A 22,138-nucleotide genomic window follows, 5' to 3' on the forward strand; every position below is an offset into this window, starting at 1 on the left:
GACTTTTTGGGGTGCTCTTAGCTGTATTTTTTGAATTTTCTATTTTTATAGTAAATATTATAAAAACAATTTTTTAATATGTGAAGTCTTTATTTTTTTTTCTCTATTTGTCATTATTTTTTATAAATACTTTTAATATTTGATTTGTAATTAAAGTCCTAATTCTTTTACTTTACAAATTATCACTTATATGTCAAAAAAATAAAATTTTTGTAACACTTCCGAAATGTTGTTTAACCAGAGAGAGAGAGAGAGAGAGAGAGAGTAAAGTGACGTGTGGAGGTCTTCTTCTTTATCTACAAGTCATTCAATTCATAACAACATAAGTGGCATAAAAACACAAAGACATGCAAAACTGATGCACAAGACATCGCCATTTCTCACTGTATTCAAACTGACAACCATTCTGATGATTCCAATCTTTTTGACTTACGTGCTTCATTATTTATTATACTTCCCTATATATATATCCCACTTCTGTCTCCGTCTCTCTCTCACCTTTTCTGAAAGAAACTAATTTCTTGATTTTGCTCTATTTTTTTTATTCTGTATATGTGATTTAGATTAAAAAAAATAAAACAAATAGTTATTTCACTGCTGATCAAAGGGTCTAAAACCAAAATTCATTTGAGTTCGTAATTTAACCAATTAATACTATTGAAAAATTAAGTGACAAAATTTTATTTCGTAATGATGGCGAGTATTATCATTTTTATAATACTGATGATTTGTCGCTTACATAAAATTCTTGGGGCAAGTAATTAAGTTTTAAAAATCATATTATAACAATATTAAAATTATTAACACTGATCAAACTTATCACTTATAGTATTTTCTATTATTAATATTCTTATGTAATTGTAGTGATAGTAAAATTACCAAAAAAATTAAACTCAGTAGATATATATATATACACATATAATTAGCAAAACAAAAATATAATGTACAAGATTTAATTATACAGCTTTTAAGTATAAAAGGCCCTCCAGTGATGCCTACAGCTTCCACATCAATATCTCACCCTCGCCCTCACCCCTCAATTCAGCTGCTCCTAATGATATCTTCGTGACAAAGAAATCTAAGATCAAATCCAACTACACAACCTGATGATGATTCAGCCAGAAATGGAACGTTGCCTGATTTTAATGAATATTGTAGTGTTGATGATAAGTTGTTGTAGTGCTTCACATCATGAGGGCGGCAAGCTCCGAGTAGGGTTCTACGCCAAGAGCTGCCCCAAAGCGGAGTCCATCGTCCGTGGAGTAGTCCAGCAAGCAGTCGCTGCCGACCAAAATAACGCCCCCGTCTTGCTCAGACTTCACTTCCATGACTGCTTCGTTCAGGTAATTAAAACCGGACACTTACACTTGCATGCACCACCATTAATATTTACATGACATGATGATGAGTAGTTGATGATGATGATGGTGATGAACATGTGTATTAACTGCAGGGATGTGATGGGTCAATTCTGATAGATAAAGGGTCGGCAACAGATGAAAAGCATGCTTTTGGGCACCAAGGTGTTGGAGGATTTGATGTGATTGAGAGAGCAAAAGCGGAGGTGGAAGCTGTTTGCCCTGGACTTGTGTCTTGTGCCGACATTCTGGCTTTGGCTGCCAGAGATGCTGTTGCCCTCGTAATTATATCATATCACATATATATATATATATTATTCCTTTCATTAATTAATTACCTCCGGGACTTATATCTATGTATAATAATTGCAGGCAAAAGGGCCAAGGTACGAGGTTGAAACAGGGAGAAGGGATGGTGTGGTGTCTGATGTAAGGTTGGCTGATAATATGCCTGATGTTGCTGACTCTATTCACAACCTCAGAGCTAAGTTCTCTCGGAAAGGCCTCTCGGACAAGGATCTTGTCCTCCTCAGTGGTATATATGCTCATCTCTCTGTTTTTATACGTTAATACTAATCATTTGGATTGCACCCTTTTATTGCAATTTCTATATACAAAAATTACATCGTATGTATATAGATATGTAGTGTGTGTATATTAAATAATGTAACAACTACGACAGAAAATTCAATGTTTCGAAAAGCAAAGGGCGTTGCTACTTATATACTATCTTATCTTCCTTCCAACTTCAGCCGCACATACGATCGGCACCACCGCCTGCTTCTTCATGACCCAAAGGCTCTACCAGTTCCCGGCAACCGGCGGCTCCGATCCCTCCATAAACCCTGACTTCCTGCAGGAGTTGAAATCCACGTGCCCGAGGAACGGAGATGCGAATGTCCGTTTGCCGATGGACCGCGGCAGCGCGGAGACGTTCGACAACCAAATCCTGAAGAACATCAGGAGCGGCTTCGCGGTGCTGCAATCCGATGCTAGCCTCTATCAAGACAAGGCTACAAAGGGTGTGATCGACTCCTATCTGGGGCCGCGGAGCTCGTCGTTTGAGGCGGACTTCGCGGCGTCGATGGTGAAAATGGGGAGGATTGGTGTGTTGACTGGATCACGTGGAACGATCAGGCGTGTGTGCTCGTCTTTTAATTGATGAAATCAATTTGGACGGTGTGTGATGTTTCTTGATTTCTTCATGGTATATACTGATTTTGGCCAACTGTAGACGTTTGCGTAGAGAGACTCAAGATTTTAAAACTTTGTGCACTTGAATTGAGTAAAATGGTTACGGGAATCTTTACCACTCCGTATCATTACCGGTAAGTAGGATTATTACGTTGGCCATGTCTTTAAGTATCACTCAAATTTGCAACAAAAATAGGAGGGGTATGGGAGATGGCATGTGACGGTGTGTTGTTTTTGTATGCACAGACAAAATGTCAAAATGAAAATGGAAAATGACAATAGTCTCAATTCATAGCAGAGCAGAGCAGAGCAGAGCAGACTGCAGGGCCAGCTGTTTCATATCTTTTACTCACTCACCATTCTTTTTTTGTTCTTTCCTCATTTTTATTTATTTCTATATATTCTAAATTTCACTATATATATATATATATCCTTCTTAATATATTCAACTATATCTTGCATTATTCACAAGTTATACTTTATGTTCGGGGATTTGACTTTTTGGTCCTATACTTTATGGAGGTGACGTATATAATTCCATAAGATTAAACATTATTACACTTTTCATTCCAACGTTAATTAATTTTTGAACGAAAAACACCTTTCACCAATAAAGGTGGTTCCCAACGCTTTTGTCAAAGGGGCAAAATTGCATGAATTTTTTTTTTTTTTTTGTGGTTGCATCAGTAGCAACGCAACCAGTAGGTTTGTCATAGTGACAAACATTTTTCTTCCTTTGGTTAAGAATGATGTCAGTCGACTCCTTATAGTTGATTGAGATTGCAATATTGAGTAAAAATGTGCCTATATGGTTATGAAACCTGCATGCATAGAATTTAAGTCAGCTTTACAATCCTGTTTGGATTAGTTGTTAATGATTCTTGAGATTTTCTTGACAACCATCTATCGTTTACATTTTTCACACCCAAGGACCTTGCACATTTATTTAAATCCGACCAAATTACCTAAATTTTTAATATTTTATGTGCATATAATAATTGATTTATTAAAAGAAGAAAAACAAATAATTATAATTGGAGTGGTAAATGTGTGGTGAGTTAAGTTGGGAGCTCCAAACATTCGGACAAGCTCCCGCAATTTGTGCTAAGAATTGAGCGATGATCATCTTTTGCAATTATTCAACGGCCAACCAACCAACCAACCAACAGTGCTGGAAGAGATATGATGAATTAAGAAATAACTGGAGGGGGAGAGGAGGACAGATCCATAGCGCTGAGGAACAAAACTTAAGTGTGCTTTCCATAGAGAAGAGAAGGGAGAAGAGAAGCGCCCATCCCATCCTGCGCGCAACTTTCATTTTCTTCCTTGTTATTCTCTAATTCACACTACTCACTTTCCCCATACATTATTCATTCATTCATTCCCTGGATTTTATTTTATTTTCATTTCATCAATCAGGTACTATTATTTCATTCTTCGTTTTTTCTTTTTATCGTTTTTGCCTCCGAAATGCATGAATTTGGACATCATGATGCTATATATGAGGTTGTGCCGTGTGTCGTTGTCGATTTTACTTGTTTGGGGTAATAATATTTCGTTGATTTTTGTATCAAGAAAAGAAAAAAAACACAAGTTATTTGTGTTTTAATACGAAATAGTGTTGCATCTCATGTTAAGGTTTGTTCGTATTTGAATTTGCATGCATGCATTTCTAGGTTTCATTGTAATAATCATGAAATATGGAAACCTATGATGCTAAACTTTGATCAATGTTGGCTCAAGTTGTCTTAGGTTAACAGACGTTGCCATTTCATCGAAACGTACAACCAAGTTAACTAAAAGATCATAATACAACAAATTAAACTGCTATGGCTCCAAGCAAGTTCAGACAAGCCATTGGAGCAGTGAAGGACAAGACCAGCATTGGCCTGGCCAAGGTTGGCGGCAACAACTCCCTCTCGGACCTCGATGTAGCCATTGTTAAGGCCACGCGCCATGAGGAGTTACCTCCCGACGAGCGCTACATCCGTGAAATCCTCAACATGACGGCCTACTCGCGTGCCTTTGTTAACGCCTGCGTCAACACCATTGCCAGGCGCCTCAACAAGACCAAGAATTGGGTGGTGGCCTTAAAGACCCTCATGCTCGTTCAACGTCTCCTTGCTGAGGGAGACCCCGCCTACGAGCAGGAGATCTTCTTCGCAACCAGGCGTGGGACGCGCCTCCTCAACATGTCAGATTTTCGTGACACTTCTGGTAAGTCGTACGCCTGGGACTATTCGGCGTTCGTGCGAACGTATGCGCTGTACTTAGATGAGCAGCTGGAGTTCAGGATGCAGGGCCGGAGAGGCAAGCGGAGCGGTTATGGTTATCCACAGGTGGAGGAGGAAGAGGGTGGTGGAGGCGGCGTCAGCCCAAAGTCCGGGAAGGCCACTCCTCTGCATGAAATGCGAAATGAGCTTGTTTTCTCCAGGGTTCATCATCTTATGCAGCTTCTTGAAAGGTTTTTAGCATGTAGACCAACAGGTGTGTGTATATATATTCCTTCCGCAAATCACTTTCTCTCCCTCTCTCTCTCAATTTACGTCTGGTTATTGCATAATGTATTTGTACTCAGGGGCTGCAAAGGATAACAGGGTTGTGCATGTGGCTCTGTACCCCATTATAAAAGAAAGTTTCCAGCTATGCTATGACATAACAGAAATACTGGGAGTCTTGATCGACCGGTTCATGGAGCTGGAAATACCTGACATGGTAAGAGTCCACGAGATCTTCTCTCGTGTTGCCAAGCAGTATGATGAGCTCGATGCCTTCCACGGTTGGTCCAAGATGGCTGGAATAGCTCGGTCTTCCGAGTATCCTGACGTCGAGAAGATATCACAGAAAAAACTTGATATGATGGAAGAATACATATACGAGAAGTCCACCATGCCCCAAGAGAGGGGCAGACGTGCAGAGCCCCAGCCCGTTGAAGAGGTCATAGAGGAGGCAGAGCCTGAACCAGATATGAATGAGATCAAGGCGTTGCCACCGCCTGAAGGATTCGTCGAAGAAAATGAAGCTGAACCGGAGGAGGTACCGAAAGAAGTAGAGGAGCCAAAAGAGGAGAAGAAACCTCAAGAAGTGGGAGATCTGTTGAACTTAGGTGAAGATGCACCAAGCACTGAGGAACAAGCAGATAAGCTGGCTTTAGCTCTATTTGATGGTACTGGTCCAGCCACTACTTCTCCAGGGAATGCAATCACCCCATGGGAAGCCTTCAAACAACCATCAGGAGACTGGGAAACCGCATTGGTTCAGTCTGCCAGCCATTTGTCGAACCAAAAGGCATCGCTTCCTGGAGGCTTCGACACATTGATTCTTGATGGGATGTACCAACAGGGTGCAACAGCTCAGGCTGTTGCTTCATCGGGTCTCGTGGCCACTGGAAGTGCTAGTAGTGTCGCGCTAGGGTCGGCCGGGAGGCCAGCCATGCTGGCATTGCCGGCACCACCAGCGGCTGATGGCAAAGCCACCAGTTCATCGGGGAACACCGACCCTTTTGCCGCCTCCCTTGCCGTAGCTCCACCAGCATATGTGCAGATGTCGGAAATGGAGAAGAAGCAAAGATTGTTAGTGGAGGAGCAACTAATGTGGCAGCAGTATGCAAGAGATGGGATGCAGGGACAGGTAAGCCTAGCCAAGGTACAACAGAACCCCTATCAGTTCAACGCAGGAGGATACACGAGAACATATTAAAAGCCATTGTGCAACCTTTACACTGAGAGACCAATACAATGTAGCGGAACCTTTGCAAATGTTGTTTTGTATAGTACTTATGTCAACCCACTGAGACAGATGTGGTCGTAAAATCACAAGAGTGTGAAACTCAGCTACAATTACTTAGTAACAAATAAAGAGTTCATTGTTTCTTGCATTTGTTTCTATATGGAATTTATTGCTATTGAATGCATAAACTTGTTCCCTAATTTGGATGACCAAACACTGCTTAAACAGAAGATTCTGCAAGACCACTCTGTTAGCAGCTTTTCATGATCTTTTGCTAAGTCCATGGAAAGATAAGTTTCATTCACCAGTAAGAGATGTAAAAGCCAATTAAGACGAGAATGTAATAATTCTTCGAATAGACCATAAGACATTAAAATGAATATCTTGAACATTGTTATTACAAGTAATACCAGCACCAGCAATGTAGAAAGCAATACATTGTACAGAGAATTTCTCCATATATGCACTCTCAGAGAACACCATATATTGGCAATAACTTCATATCCAGTCAGGTAAGACGACTAGGTAGCCATCAATCTGTTTGAGAAATAACAAATAGGAAACAACGTACATGCACTGCTAGTCATCTGTAAGCTTTAGAGTTAGTTTCATGCCCATCTCAGAATTGTTGCGAACTTTGGCAACTCTGTACTCTAGCATTTCTTAATGGAGACACCCAGCTTCATACCAACAGAGACTAAGGTCTCGAGTGATCTTGAACTGTTTTCCAAGAGGTCCTCATCTATCTTGATTGTATCCTGCAGTATTTCACATATACTTGGACATTAGTGCAACCTTCAATAAGTAAATAATATGAAAAAAAATCCAAAATACAAGAATGTGAATGATCAACCGTCCAAGGAATTGATATTGAAATGTGAATGTAAAGATCCTTTTTATGAGAAATATTCTGTGACGGATCTATATGTAAACGGAAAAGCAGTCCACCGGCAGAAGATATCTTAAATTTTATCAACTTGTGTTATTGCCCTGTGGGAAGCACGAATTTTCCAGAAGGTTCTGATACTAACCTTTTCAAAGACGCAGATGACGGTACTTCCACCAAATGAGAAATATCCAAACTGCAAGTAAAATTAATGAATGAGATACCAAATAAATTCAAACACAAAATTTCTTGTGAAAGAAAACTTAAAGCCAAGTCAATTACTATGAACCTCATCTCCTTTCTTGACATAGTCACCCTCTTTTTTGGAAAAAGTGATACTACCAACCATCGTTGCTCCAATAGCAACAAATGCTACCTGCATTCGAGATATACTCATTTACAGAGTTGATAATAAGTTGTTCTGTTGTCATTATAATAAGTAAATTCGAGTCCCCACAAGTCATAATTTATTATAGTTCAGTAACTTCATACTACATCCCAACATCACAAATGAAAAACCAACTATTCATTTGGAGAAAAAGGTGATTTGTTTTCACAGATCCACATAATGCAAGGAAAAGCCAAAAGGAAAAGAAAAAAGAAAAATCCGTGGAGAGACATCACATAATCATTTAAATTCCAGGTTCTGAGGACCCCACTTACTGTCAAGATAATAACTGCAAGAAGAATCTCCAAGTCGGCTGATTGCGAAGCCAAACAGAATGCCCAAATAATATATTCAAACAGTACTAAATGGAAATAAGTCCCCATGTGAAGAACAAAAGTTCATCATCATTATTAATAAAATTTAATCAAGACAACAAATGTAGAAATTGCCAGTACATAATCCTACAGAATAAGCAGACATGATTAGCCCCTGGTATATGACAAGGATTGTGAAATTACAAATATCTTGTCTTCGACAGAAAACAGTAGAAGAAATCGTTCATAGTGACAAACCTTTCCAAATTCTTTCGTCGATATTAGAGATACGACGCGCTTATTTTCAGTGAACACATTACAGTACTTGCTATTCACTGCAATTGGGTTAACCTTGAAGATGGATGACAGCAAACAAAACGACGCATCAGAAGATAAGCCACAGAATGTCATCAAATGTGTCAGCAAGTTTAAAACTACCGTGTATAAGCATCCAGGTATATCCACAAATTTCTCAATAGTTCCAGATACAGGAACATGGAATCGATGATAATCCTGCAATAATTTGGAGGGACTGAGTTCAGCATTAATGTAGATATTACTTTGACAAATAAATCGTGCTCCAGCATAAAAAGAAATCACAAGCAAGTAAAATTGATGATTTTTCAAGAACTTTAATTAAGTTCAAGAACAAGAGAAACTGAAAGTACCTCACAAGCAAGTAAAACTGATAATTCTTCAAGAACCTTAAATCAAGTTCAAGAACTAGAGAAATTGAGAGTACCTGTGGTGCCAACCGAAATATCACTAGACTACCATCAGTGAAGGCACTGGAGGACACTTCACTCCCTAGAAGACCTTGTATAGAAAATTTTTTTCCCTAGTTTAACAAAAGAGATTCTGAATAAGATGCTATACAGCAGAAAAGCATATTTGAAAAATAAAGAATACTCCTTTCTAGATGACTGCTAAGATGTAGTCTGACCAATTTCCTCTAATTTCAGTGAAGCTCTGTCGAAATGTCAGAAAATAAGTATAGAGGAAAGAGTAACATAAAAATTTATAAAGCAAGAACAGAAAAATTGGCCACAAGCACACATATTATCAATAGATATACAGTAATTTTACTAGCACTTCATGTGCTTTATAAATTTCGCTCTCATAGACCACATCGCTCCAGAATCATCCTGCAGAGACTTATTGGATGATGACCAGACAACGGTAAAAACACAGCATAACACACAGAAGGCTACTGAGGTTGCATGACAGATATATAGTTATACCTTAATCCAAAATCTCATGGCATCTGAAGCAGTTTCAAATGCTGTCAACCGGCTATCAGCGGCACATACTGCAACATCGTCACATTCGATGCTGGTAATTGGCCTTGCACCAGGTTTTAACTCTCTTATAAAGAATTCATTGAATGTCTGCAACCAGGCCAGGAAAAAAAAAATCATATATCACAAGGAGTTTTATAATATACAAAACAAAAGGACATACTGACAGAGAAAAAGCAAGAAATAAATTTGTGAGCACCCAATTAAGTGAATGCAATCCATGGAGACAGCGTGTAAAAGTGGTAATCTTTGAATCTTCAGTACTTAATAACAAAGGGAATGGAAATAGCAGATCATGGAACATTCAAGCATGCAATTGAAATAGCTTAAATGACTGTTGTGTGGTACCCTATTCTCTCATCATTACCCAGCAACGATTTACAAAGATAACATTATAAGGACTTGCATAATCCTAATTACAGGGGAAGGAGGGGGGATGAGTTGGATTAAGTGCATACAGGCGAATAGTACAACGTGGTCATTTTCCTAGCAAAAGGAAATAACAAATTCGACTCCCCAATTATCCAGACTCAAGTACTGGTGGTGGAGTTGAAATGTAACAACACAAGCAACAGCTTAAAATACCATACAGTCTCGAATTTTTTACCAACCTTAAAGTGCTCCAAAGGGTATTTGATTTCAGACAGATTTATTTGATCCTGCAACATAATCAATTAAAGCAATCAAGGAACAGATATTCTCCCATAAGCTGATTCGATACGTAGACATGAGAACATGTAAAAAAAAAACTTATGATTCCATTCAATGATGGCAATAAGTATGAAACTAGGCTGAAGACACTCATGCACAATGTGCATGCATGGATGCACGAAACACATTTGGAGGAAGGAGGAAGGGGAAGGGCGTTAGGAGGGGATTTGATGAACTACATGACTTCACTACTTATCGCCCTAGTTTGAAAAGATTTTGTTTCACTACATGAATTATCGCCCTCGTCTGATCAGCCTGGTTTTTTACTATAACAGAATCATGTCTTATTTCCTACAGGATCAAAACAACAAAGGGATCACTGGTACTAGAGTCAAAATCACAATTAAGGCCACGCCCAACAAAATGAAGAATCCAATCTGTAGCTACTTGACCAAGGCTTCTTTTCATGTTGAATTATAATATGCCACCATTTGACACATTATGTGATTGCATGAAACTATATGCAAGTGCTTTCACTTTGACTAAGTACTACAGCAGAAAAGCATAGTCTTGGATGCCAACATTCTAGAATCAGCTCTAGTATGAGGTCTTCCATATATTTACATGAAAGGAGTTTAATGTTCAATACAAGTTGATCTGTGCCCAGGAACATGTACCGGGTGTACTCATTTGAAATTCAAATAACCCAACTTCAATTTGCTATAACATTTAACCAGCCAAAAGCTCCTATCCTTTTTCATTCTGGGAAGCAAATGATTAGATGAAGATAATGTCTCAGATAAATTTCACTTACTAGAACATGAAAACCAAGATACAACTTAAATGACAGGCAAGCAATTAAAAGAAAATGAAGAGTACTGGACTTATAACTGGATAAAAAGCTGAACTCAACCAATTTCACTGGTTGGTCAATGAAGATTTTGTTTGACAGCAATATTAGCAAAAAGAATATATTCTTGACTTGGGATCAATTTGAGAGTCAAACTGTATCCTTTGCTTAAGTAGGGAGTGATACAGTCAGGTAATGATAGTCATCATCTGACATCAGAAGTACAATCAGTCAACAGGGTTGGGTATCTCGCTTTTCTGACCAAGAGTAGATTTATTGGTTGGAAATCACAGAAGATCACAACTGATAAGCTCTAGATGTTCTAAATTCTGTCTTAAGAGTACACCACCATCATGTATAAAGTCTTCTAATATTGATCAATATGGCAAGTAAAAGTAGAGGCACTTGTCGACCGGTTTATTCAGTATTTGGTCTTTCTAGATGCTGATCCACAGTCTTTAGCATATACGAAAATGCAGAAGAAGAAATGACACCATGTTTGCAAATATGTAGAAAGGTGAAAAAATATGCCCGCTCGTTCAACCTTAGCAATTACCCCAAGCAAACTAATTGAATCTATTAGACGTGAAGGAGATTTCCACAGATATGCAACAAACACTTGGATAACATTCACAAAAGAAACAAAGTAACATATCCATTGATCAGGAGAGAATTTCCTTGACACAGCAATTACACACAAATGAGCTAACATATTGGATTATAGAAGAACAAATAATTATGATCGGTTTGGAGATTATTAGAACAAGGTCAGAATAATTATGTACCAGAAATAGCTTGAAAAATAAATGAAGCAAAAATTGTTTGTTCTATAAATAGTTCTTCCTGACAGAAGACATCCAATCACATTGCCATTTCTCTCAGCCTATCCTGATAAAAGGATTCATGCAAGCTTAAGAAAAGGACACAACCTTGATAAACTCATAACTGCAAGAAATCAAGAACCACAGGAAATGAAGCAACCAAATTAAAACAGGTTTCACAACTGACAAACTATTGAAACTGATGGTAGTCACTTAGACAAAGACGCCTTTCGCTGGTTAGAACTAAAATTCATGGAACATACACCTAATTCAAAGTGAAAAATGCAATTAGAGCTGGTGGAGTCCTTGTTCAAAAAATATTTCATGCCTTAAACATATTAATAAAATCTGGAATATTCTTGGCAGATTCAGTGCATTCCATTTTCCTGCCCTGCTTTTCTGAGATGCTTTGCAAGAGTTCTTTTGCCCCTGCATCCATATAAGGAATTCCACAAATCAAGGATATGCAAAGAGTGAATAATGATTTGACTTGACCACACAAGGAAAAAAGAAAAATATCCATTAGAGCTTACAAACTAAATGCACTGCAGAATAACAAATGATGAAAGAATTTTATCAAAATCTAAAAAACAAGAAGATGAAGATGCATGAAAGAGACAAATATTGAATATTTCTTTCAAAAAACTAAAATGCAGCACTTATATATTAAACGCCAACCTTTGTCCATGAGGCCAAGTCCTACTTTAGATTGATAAATGGCTCTCATAGATAAAATAATCTTGGAGTCAATTATTTCCTCCACTAGTCGCTTTGTTCGCCGATCAAAAACCTGAAAAATCAAAAAGAGTATCTCAGGGGGTTCTTAAGAATTGACTGCATTCATAGAAATTAGAATGAAAATCCCTCTCCTTTCAGTGCTAGTTTTGAGCATCATCATATCAAGTAACATGCTGGCAATGAATGTACATGAATTAAAAGCAAAACAACATCCATGGTTCACATGCAGAGGAATTTAATGACACAAATATTACACTAAAACAAGTTCTTCCAGGCACACACAGATGTTACCAGGAAAATGAGCTGTGAAGGAAAAAGTACCAGAATATGTGAAGCACTTGATCCAGACCTCAACCCAACTTCATAGGATGAAAAATGGGCCCATTCACTAATTTTGAACATCCACCTGCGAAGACAATGTTTATCTTTGACAAATCAAATGAAAACAGATAGTTATCCACTACAATGGTTGTAAATTCTTATTGTAACTGAAACAAAATTGTAAGAAGAAGATTGCACGGCTAAAATCCATCCAAGAAAGCATCATCCATATTGATCAACAACATAAAAACATCATTCATACTAATAGGTAGATAATAAGAGGTACTTTGTCTTAATCAACTAAACCATGCACGCACATGAGGATCAGTACCCTTGTATGGTTTGCATCTCATTTCTTTACAATGAAATCTTGTCTCGAGCAGTTGAGAATTTCCATAATACATGGTCCTTCTTGGAACATTTTTTAACCTTGCTATCTTATGTCTATCCAGAAGCAAATACTACTCATAATAAGGAGCAAGAGAAATTTAAGTCCTAACCCTTTTGAAGCCTGCTTATCAGTCAAGAATCCTCCAGTCATAACCTGATTTCCAGTGCCTTCATCAAAACACAGAGTCAAGTGAACCACAGTATTCAACCGATCTGAGACTTGAAGAATTTCACCACACACAGGACAACAGTTAATAAGTGGATCCCTGCACTCAAAAAAAAATTTAAAGAAAAAGTAAGAGTAGTGCAACATTATAATGAAAAATCTTTAAAGTTTTATATAATAGCAATGGGTTTCTAGTGATAACAATTGCTAAAAACGGAAAACCTAGTAGTGGTGACCATGCTTACTGAGGTTTAACATATCTTTTCAGCTCATTGTTCACTAGATCCAAGATACTTAGTAGATAAGGCATTCTGATACATCCAAGGCCCACTATACCAAGGAAATCAGAAAATATAGGACCTTAAACAAAGTTTGGCTAAAGAACCAGCAGTGTCCTACTAGAAGATCATGCCAGTCAGATCTCATGATCACCCCCTTCCAGCCTAAAAGAAAAGGGAATACCAAAATGTGCACAGGCGAGTTAATAATTAACCCGTAAATTATCAATTATACAACTATAGTTTGAATAAGTTAAGATTCAGGAAGACTAGCTTACTCGCATAAGTTAAGTGCTGATGGCAGTCTTTATAGGCAAATAGCACAATGAAATAAATCCATATGTTTTACTGGCATGAATGAGTGTAATGCCATATTTAGTTTACCATTTTAGTGCATCACAAATGCATTTATGTTTTAATATACAGGAAGCACAGAATTAGGGTTTAGCAGTCCCCTTGACAGTAGAAATGCCTTGTGCCACCGGAGATGACCTTGTGGGACTTTAGTTCAGTGAATGGCACGGATAGAAACGAAAGGGAGTACAACAATTGGTACTGGAAGAAGGAAGCACCACTCTAATATGAACAATTTCCTGTATTTTCTACATTCGGTAGTTAATTTGGTTGGGTTCTGCATTGTGTTCATCCTTGTCACCAGAGTCCCAGACTTCTTAGCATTTATTTTTACAGACACCATCTAGGAGAAAAGGCAAAAGAGATATAGGAAGACCTAAATTATGTATGCTTATAGCCAGATCTATACCTCCAATTTAGTGGTGCCACATCCTTCTTTTAGGAAATAGAAACTAGTAACTTCTAACTTATACAGGAAGTGCTTTCTTTTCCTTATAAATTATCTTAATGCAAGAAATAAGTTTCTGGTAAAGGAGTTTTAAAATGCTAAGCAGTGGGCAACTATATTTTGAAATGACAGAAGCTTATGAAAAGTCCAATGGAGTATTTATCCCGCCAAAACTATCCTCAATAGGTAACAAGAAAGTTAAAACTTGAGTTTATCTAACTTAAAAGCTTTCAATATGTCAAGCCTGTCTAATTGGAACAAATAGCAGTCATGTAAATGAAGAGAGTCAAATGCCACCAGCGTGGAATACAAATTGCAAGTGGGTAACATTAGCATGGAAATGTTCAGTTTTTGGCCTTCTCAAAGTCCATCACTATTTTGGTGGATGTACTTCCAATTCCTAGATATTAATATTTGACTAGGTAATGTTCTCTGGATGGTCATACATAGTATAAACAAAGAACAAGTGAAGACGGAAAGCAACAAACATAACTTCAACCAGAGTAACAATCAGTTTGGCCTTTATGCTAACCAAGATTATTGAGGGCACTTTGGCGGAGGGTGGCTATACATTTAAACTTTCTAGGCCTACACAACTTCTATCCCTCCACTTATTTAGAACAAATGAACAACTTCCTGTTCACCATGAAACATGAAAAATTAAAAAGATAAGAAAAAATGAGAAGGAAATAAAAGTAGGAAAATTGCAAAGGGTTATTCCAGTTGCTTATGGGATAAAAAGAAAATCACCCACAACCAACACCAAGGATGGTTAAAGGCAATGTTGACTACAGATTCAAAGAAAGAGAGCATCTATGCTTATACATAGGGCATGCCCTTCCTTTGCACTAGTCACAGACATAATCAATAGCACCATGAATTTGAAGAAGAATTATGTGCTGTAATTATAAGTGAGTAAAAGGAGATTCTTGTCTATAAACAGAGGTCATGTTTATAAATAAACAAACCTTGAATTGAAGATTTTTAATTTCTCATGTCAAATATTGAAGGAAAACAAGTTAATCAATCCAAAAGGATCCATACAGGATATACCAGAGAGCCGTTAAGCATAAATATTACTTATTCTTTGAAAATCAATGGTAATATATTGAGAAGAAAAACCCCACAATCTTTTCCCAAATTAACAGATGTTTTAAGAGCCTACTTTTCTTGTTGAAGAGCTAGAAGCATAGCCAACTCATCCAGGCTGACAATGCCATCTCCGTTCTCATCAGCAGCTTTGAAAAGTTCTTCTTTCTGAAAACAAAGCAAAATGACGGACAAGATAAAACAGATATTGAAACACAGTTATTAATATTTCTGCCATTAACGAGACTTTGGCGTTCAGTTTATTGCACAGCATCTATAGCCAGAAATGATGTATGCTCATCCTCAAATCACATTAGTGAACTTGAATTTATGGATCTTATAGTTATCGAGAAGAAAAAAAGATGGTGATCTTATATGATTGTTACAACAGAGCTACATCTGCTGACTTTGATTTCTTGATTGGAGAAATATGTGGCTCATGATGAAAGCAACAAATACAATTGTATGATTTTGTGCAGTGTAATGCCGGATTGTTCAAGACCAAGCCGAGTCACGAGCAGGGCAAGCCCACAGATTAAAGAATGAGAAGGCCTCTTAACAGTACTAGGGAAAGTAGGATGCAATCTGCTTCGTGTATCCAACTCTCGCAATAAAAACACACTCACCAATGCTTCAAGAATCTCAGAAATGTGAATAACACTCTAAAATTTCAGATGCAAACCTTGGTGGCAGCCAGTTGATTGCCAAATGCATCAATTAAGTCGGAGAATTCGTTAAACGAAAGACTTCCATCTTCATTGTAATCCTGTATAATGGCAAAAAAAAAGGGTAGATGTAACTATAATTTTTGAACTACAAGGAAAAGACAACCCACACCGTGGCAAGACGCTTGTTGATATTCTTGCATCTTAAAGAACTTGTCAGGTAACTTTGACTTTATCCTCTTTTAACCTCTCAAAATTGACACTACACACCAATGGAGCATTCTGATTACATATGGCATCCAGAAAGAAACCTTATTATGGGACTAGTGAAGGATCATCATCCAGTTTAAATTTTTCAACCCAGGATAAACCCTTCGTCTTTTCTTTTGTCATAATTCACATACATTCCAATGCATAGACACCAAGGAGTACAGGAAAATTACTATTAGCATGCCAATGGAACACTAGCAACAATTCTCATTCATCAGTATGATTTAGTGAGGCGAGGTAGATATGATATCACACGCCAAGAGTTATACATACCACTATAGACAAAATACGCCTTGCAAAACTCATTTCTGTTTCCATTGGGTCCTACAAATGTTACAATAATTAGTGTAAGGCATATAAATAGCGTATTTTCTGCAGACATGAAGGTATAAGAAATTTGCACCTCAATGGAACAAGACACGGTTATAGTGCCAACAATTCCTCCAGAAGATGCTGGATCTAATAGGCCATAATCCTCAATGTCAGAATCTGAATCCTACAAAATATTTGATCTGAGCATTAAAAAGAAAGCATTCTAACAATTCATATATACACATCTATGCAAGTAGAAAAGAAAAAGAAAAAGGTAACAAACACAATAATAATACATGTGATAGTCACATTGTTAGATTTAATCAAAGAGTGGTTTCGATACTGTTTCTTCAAAACACGATTATCTTGGACATACTAGATTTGAAATGTCATCTTAAAAATTTTACACTGTACTGCTATATTTAATAGGTAAAAATTAAAAGGAAAACCCTAAATCTGTCACAAGGAAATTGTTTGATTCAAATCCAAGCTTTAGACACAAATTACCGGTCACAAGACCAAGAGTGAAAAGCTTCAGCCATAAAAAGGAAGTTTGAGAATATCTTGTCAAACCTAAAACTTGATAAATTACATACGTCAGTGCAAACAAATCAAGAAAAAAAGGCAAATTGTACCATATATCTTTGGCTTTTTTTACCCCCAAAACATCAAATATTCATCAGTGTCATTTTCTTATTCTTCACTATTTCCAATTGTTACTTTTTCAGTTGAATAATAATCTTCTCCATGTTTTATAATTCAGGAAATACATTAAGTTGGTTCCTGAAAAATAATGTGCTATTGTTGTCGTTCAATTTATGGGTTATTCGTAAATAACTGATTGGTTATAACTACTAAACATCAATAAACATGCTGAACCTGAACCTATAATATTCAGATATTTCTATTAAGCTCGGATCAACCAGACGTTCATAGGTAGGACACTATGTAGACCACGTTATAAGTAAATAGCTCATGATTGATAGATAACCAATAAATCATATATTCAATCAATTAAGACAAAGATCATTTCAGGACTCTATTCAAAGATGACTAGCATAAGAGTCATCTTTAATTTATCATGCAAAGAGAAATAACTGAATAGCAAGTAATCCATACAGTTAGGCTATGTCATGTTCTAATTTTGCTTTTTCACCCCTAAGTAATAAAGTGTTATATTTTGACAGCTTAATTTCACTTATCTCACCTTCTCTTTACCAATCACCAATGGCCATGCACCAATAACACACATACACCCCAGCCAAAAGCAGAAAATGAGACACTTCAAGAAAGAGCAGACGCATTTCAAGCCCAAGCACAAATAAGTCTTCTTAAATTAACAAGTTATCATATTTTTTATTCTTTAGCATTACAGTTGCCTTATCAACTAACATTCTGCTCCAACAAAACATGATAAAATATGGGAATCTTGATGCTACTATATGCCTCTTCTTATAAACTGTTTACAATAAATGCATGTTCCATAGAGCTCCTCCAATGAGAAATGAGAGGGGCCGTAACCCAAGCCTATGTTTGGAAATGTTTTAGAGGCTAAGACTTTTTTGTTAATTTCAGGAGTTCGATCGAGTTTGCTTCCTTTTCTGAACACGTGCACCAACAGAAAAATGCCATAAATGAACTATCGTTCCACTAACATGTCCACCATGTTGAAATAGTAAACAATAAAACTCTGAGACCAGTGTATCTCACCCGAGTAAGAAAATCATATAAATCAATCTCACAGAAACCAATAAGATTGTTCTTGGACATTCTGTTAGTCTGCATCCAAAATAAAGAATGATATAATACTCAGTTGACATGTGCACATATTAAGGTAGAGCATAAAAACTCATGATATGAATTAAACAATATCATCATATACTTGGAATGAATGAGACGAAGATGGAGAGAGAAAAATAATAGTGGTTGTTATGAAAACTTTTCTCCCTGATGACGAAAAAATCAGGAGATGGCTAATGACAGCAGATGAAAACACACCTCAAATACAGATATTCTTGCAACATGTGCCCCATTTCTTTCCAAAAGAAGCTTTTTCTCCTGTGAAGTATGAAGCCATAGTTCAAATTATGAAAATTGTTATATTGAAACAATCATTGAAGACCCTGGTTCAAGGGATGATTATGACCATGATATAACTAAATACAGTATCTAGAGGCTCAGGAGAAACCAACTGCTATGGCAGAACAAAGATTCTTTATCATCTAATAAGAGAAACTGGGTAAGATGTCAAACTCATATGCCTTAACTGATACTGGTTAATAAATTGATGGCATGTTACAAACATGCAATTTAAGGGTAAAATATTCAGCGCGCCCCTTACAAGATATGAAAAGTTTACTCCATTGTGGATCTAAAGAGTGCTTTAAATACACAGAAATACTATTTGGTCAGAGAGAAAGCACACGGCCAAGTATCAATTCTTAGTATGCATAAAGTAAATTCAATTCTTTCAAAAGACCTGGCAGTTCTTTCATGCCAGAGACTCACACGATACAACATCATAACACCATCTAACAGTCCTCCTAAAAGTATAGAGAATCCACACACCCCACATTGCAACAAATTTTATAAACTTATTTGCCAAAGATTCTTAGCCATGTCATTTGAAAAAGGACTCAATTGTTTACAGACCACAACAATGCATTGTCTAAAATTAATGTGTTGTTGAAATGAAAAAATAAGAGTCATGGACTTCAACAGATTATTTATGTGTTCAATGAAAATAATGTTAAGAGATACTCACAGAACCCCAGACAGGTTGGTCCGTGCTGTACAAATAACAAAAACAGTGTCAATGCCTGTAGACAGGGAGACAATATCCATGGACAGTGAAACTTTTCTTTAAAGCATGATTATATATACACATGAAAACTACCAATCGTTTCCAAAAGAATTTGTATAATCAAGTCATCTCATGAATATGAAAAAAAATATATTTGCAAATGAATACAACAAGAAATAATTTTATAACAATTGACAAGCAGAACAACAGAATACAAAAATAAAATAATCCAATAAATGGCCCGACACAAAACCAAGCAATAGTTTAATGAAAGCTACTGATCTACTCTCCGCTCCATTATATTTCTATCCACACAAACTCCTATTTCATCAAAACTATTCGCAAAATGCTTATTACTGCCAGAAGGATTAGCTAATTTTCTTTTACATTGGAATTTATGTGTTGTAGATACCTCAGTTCGCTTCTTCTGAGAGACAAATAGAGTGCACAACACATATTTAGAGAGAAACTCAATTCAATGTAGCAGGAGTCAGAAAATGAATTGGCACTTAAAATTACAACTAGCTCACAAGTAACGTATATGAGTTAATGTATCAAAATTATTGATTGACATCACGATCAAATATTTTAAAAACCAAAAAAGGGAAAATAAATAAAAAAACAAAAACGACTTAACTCATCAGAGATAGCGGTTCGGAAAGTCTGTTCACCAAAAGAAACACATGCAAGCCATTTGTCCTTGAATTTCATCTTCGCCTTCACCACCCAACAAAAAGAACAAAGAAACACAACTTGGAATCCCATTAAGCATTTCCACCAAAACTCCAAAAAAATGAAAAACAAACAGCGATGGTTGAATTAGAACAAAAAGTATGTCATGAAGGTGTACGCCGATGATGCGGAGGAAAGCGATTCCGGCGAAGTCTCCCTCCTTGAGTAGTTTGCGCATGGTGGACTCTGAACTCGTGTCACGGTGGTGGCGGCGGAAGTGGGGACGGTGACGGTGGAGGCGCTGCCGGAGTTTCGCAATTCTTGATGTCGTGGCCCCAGAAGTGTCCGCTGACTCATCCGGGTTCTCGTGCTTCGAAGCTGCATGACCCATTTTCTCCCTCACTCGGGTCTGCTCAGCCTACTTTACACTCTACAGAAACAACTCCAACACAGACAGAGACAGTGATCCAAGCTATAATTTCGCACAGACGACTTTATTTTGCGACAGGAAGCAAGATATGATTCAAAAGAGGGCAATCAAGAAAGTTTTGACTATCGAGAAATAGGGGAGGGGGTGTGGTGGGGTGGGGTGGGGTGGGGGTGGGGGGACGGAGTCCTGTTATTCATAATTCATCCAGTTCCACATAAAGTGGAATGATGTCAGTGTGAATTGGGGCCCGGCCGGAGACAGCAGCATATCCAGAATGGAGAGGGGTTTATGCGTGAAAGTGACAACTGAAATAAAGACAAATAATTTACCCTAAAAATAAATAAATAAAGATAAATATCTCATATGGTTTTCTGGTAATTTTGGATAATTTATAATTATATTGCCTTCTTGATATTTGATATTACTACACACTAATATGCTATAATTTATAAAATTATATTTAGTACACATAATATTTATTTTTTTTCATAAATAAATCATCATTAATAAAATATCATCGAAGTCGATATTAACAAAAATATTTAATAAAAATTCATATTATTTTTTATTAACTTATTACTCACTTATTATAGGTTAATCAAATCTTTTCTAACTAAAAATACTCTTATAAAGTTGATGATATATTTTCTTACAATATTAGTGTGAAAATGTATAGGGTAGTTTGGTATATATATATTTGACATGAAATAAGTCGGTAATAAATCATTTGAAATAAATATAGATTTTAATTAAATTTTGTTGCTAATATCATCTAATTTGGTAAATTTTGACTAACGAGTGAGTCTATTTTATCAGATAAAAACAAACACATGAGTAATAAATGTAATATGTCAAACTAAAAGTGTCAATATATAACCACACCAAATCTTATGACAAGGCAATGTAAAGAAAGACTTCAGACCTCTTCAGGCTTAAAAGACATTTGGATGAGTTTATAAGCAGTTTAAAATATTTTTTTTTTGGCAGAAGTGTTTGTTAATATTTATTTTAAAAATGGGCTTATAAAAATAAAAAATTTAATTATTTAGAATTTTAAATTTGCACTGTAATGACCCGAATGATAATATACGAATGATGTAAGTGTTTTGTCACTTTAACGATAATTGGGGATATTTTGGTCATTTTATATCATTTTATCTGATCTCGCATCACTCTTTGTATCATTGATTTCGAATATTTGATTTTTCACTTGCTAAAATTTTCAAATGTTGTAATATCCATTTTTATCCCAAATGAATTAATTAAAGTTAATTTTATAAGTATTATATTAACAAAGTGGCTTTAGAATTTAAGCTTTATGAAAGGTATAAATTATTTATAGAGTAGATGCTATTTTCTCACTTTATTTTTTCTAAAAAAGTCGTTTTATTTTATTTTTTTCTGTCTTTACTTAGTGAAAGAAAAGAATCTCTTGGTCTAGTAATTAACTTTTTATGAGATTCTCGTATTAAAAATATTTTTGAAGAAAAAAAAAAAGAGGATAATTACTCGTCATTTCATGAGGTTTGGTATAATTGTACATAAATCTCATGTGATTTGAAAAATTACATCTAGTATGTCTGATGTTTGTTTATGTAATAGATCCATTAATTAGTTAAAAATTTATCGAATTTGATTATATTAACAAAAAAGTTTGATGAAAATTTATTTTATCTCCAATTGACTTATTACTAACTTATTACAAATTAAATA

At 36.3% G+C, this 22,138-nt stretch overlaps 3 protein-coding genes across 5 annotated transcripts; 2 read left to right on the plus strand and 1 right to left on the minus strand.

The window, feature by feature from the left end:
* The first annotated feature begins 976 nt into the window (after window positions 1-976).
* On the plus strand, window positions 977-2,673 carry LOC105169185 (peroxidase 43). Its single transcript, XM_011089527.3, has 4 exons — window positions 977-1,343; window positions 1,454-1,639; window positions 1,731-1,893; window positions 2,111-2,673. Exons 1-4 carry the CDS (start codon window positions 1,107-1,109, stop codon window positions 2,518-2,520), a joined length of 996 nt encoding a protein of 331 aa, XP_011087829.1. The 5' UTR covers window positions 977-1,106; the 3' UTR covers window positions 2,521-2,673.
* Window positions 2,674-3,628: 955 nt separating this feature from the next.
* On the plus strand, window positions 3,629-6,423 carry LOC105169186 (putative clathrin assembly protein At1g03050). Of its 2 annotated transcripts, none has more exons than XM_011089528.3 (3): window positions 3,629-3,971; window positions 4,296-5,039; window positions 5,131-6,423. In XM_011089528.3, exons 2-3 carry the CDS (start codon window positions 4,382-4,384, stop codon window positions 6,249-6,251), a joined length of 1,779 nt encoding a protein of 592 aa, XP_011087830.1. In that variant the 5' UTR covers window positions 3,629-3,971; window positions 4,296-4,381; the 3' UTR covers window positions 6,252-6,423. The 2 variants fall into 2 exon arrangements, with proteins under 2 accessions (XP_011087830.1, XP_011087831.1); XM_011089529.3 differs by having other exon boundaries at window positions 4,305-5,039.
* A 205-nt stretch (window positions 6,424-6,628) lies between these two features.
* On the minus strand, window positions 6,629-20,598 carry LOC105169187 (phosphatidylserine decarboxylase proenzyme 2). Of its 2 annotated transcripts, XM_011089530.3 has the most exons (21): window positions 20,174-20,598; window positions 19,961-20,040; window positions 19,285-19,309; window positions 18,519-18,578; window positions 18,231-18,299; window positions 16,612-16,704; window positions 16,482-16,532; window positions 15,956-16,039; window positions 15,350-15,441; window positions 13,049-13,204; window positions 12,549-12,633; window positions 12,168-12,279; window positions 11,818-11,918; window positions 9,779-9,826; window positions 9,111-9,257; window positions 8,612-8,707; window positions 8,308-8,382; window positions 8,128-8,220; window positions 7,457-7,543; window positions 7,313-7,363; window positions 6,629-7,039 (listed from the first exon to the last, which is right to left on the minus strand). In XM_011089530.3, exons 1-21 carry the CDS (start codon window positions 20,384-20,386, stop codon window positions 6,935-6,937), a joined length of 1,923 nt encoding a protein of 640 aa, XP_011087832.1. In that variant the 5' UTR covers window positions 20,387-20,598; the 3' UTR covers window positions 6,629-6,934. The 2 variants fall into 2 exon arrangements, with proteins under 2 accessions (XP_011087832.1, XP_020551599.1); XM_020695940.2 differs by lacking the exons at window positions 19,285-19,309; window positions 20,174-20,598 and having other exon boundaries at window positions 19,961-19,979.
* Window positions 20,599-22,138: the final 1,540 nt, after the last annotated feature.

Source organism: Sesamum indicum, linkage group LG8, assembly GCF_026168435.1.
Source record: "Sesamum indicum cultivar Baizhima isolate 11 linkage group LG8, ASM2616843v1, whole genome shotgun sequence".
NCBI classification, from domain to species: Eukaryota; Viridiplantae; Streptophyta; class Magnoliopsida; order Lamiales; family Pedaliaceae; genus Sesamum; species Sesamum indicum.

Bases quoted from the DNA above. Each gene is read 5' to 3' on its own strand.
- LOC105169186 (XM_011089528.3), top strand. From the start codon at position 4,382: ATGGCTCCAAGCAAGTTCAGACAAGCCATTGGAGCAGTGAAGGACAAG. The intron at 5,040-5,130 runs GTGTGTGTATAT...ATTTGTACTCAG, and splicing joins TTTAGCATGTAGACCAACAG to GGGCTGCAAAGGATAACAGG.
- LOC105169185 (XM_011089527.3), top strand. From the start codon at position 1,107: ATGATGATTCAGCCAGAAATGGAACGTTGCCTGATTTTAATGAATATT. The intron at 1,640-1,730 runs GTAATTATATCA...TAATAATTGCAG, and splicing joins CCAGAGATGCTGTTGCCCTC to GCAAAAGGGCCAAGGTACGA. The intron at 1,894-2,110 runs GTATATATGCTC...TTCCAACTTCAG, and splicing joins GGATCTTGTCCTCCTCAGTG to CCGCACATACGATCGGCACC.
- LOC105169187 (XM_011089530.3), bottom strand. From the start codon at position 20,386: ATGGGTCATGCAGCTTCGAAGCACGAGAACCCGGATGAGTCAGCGGAC. The intron at 12,280-12,548 runs GTACTTTTTCCT...TTGATTTTTCAG, and splicing joins CAAGTGCTTCACATATTCTG to GTTTTTGATCGGCGAACAAA. The intron at 8,383-8,611 runs GTACTCTCAATT...AAATTATTGCAG, and splicing joins TATTTCGGTTGGCACCACAG to GATTATCATCGATTCCATGT.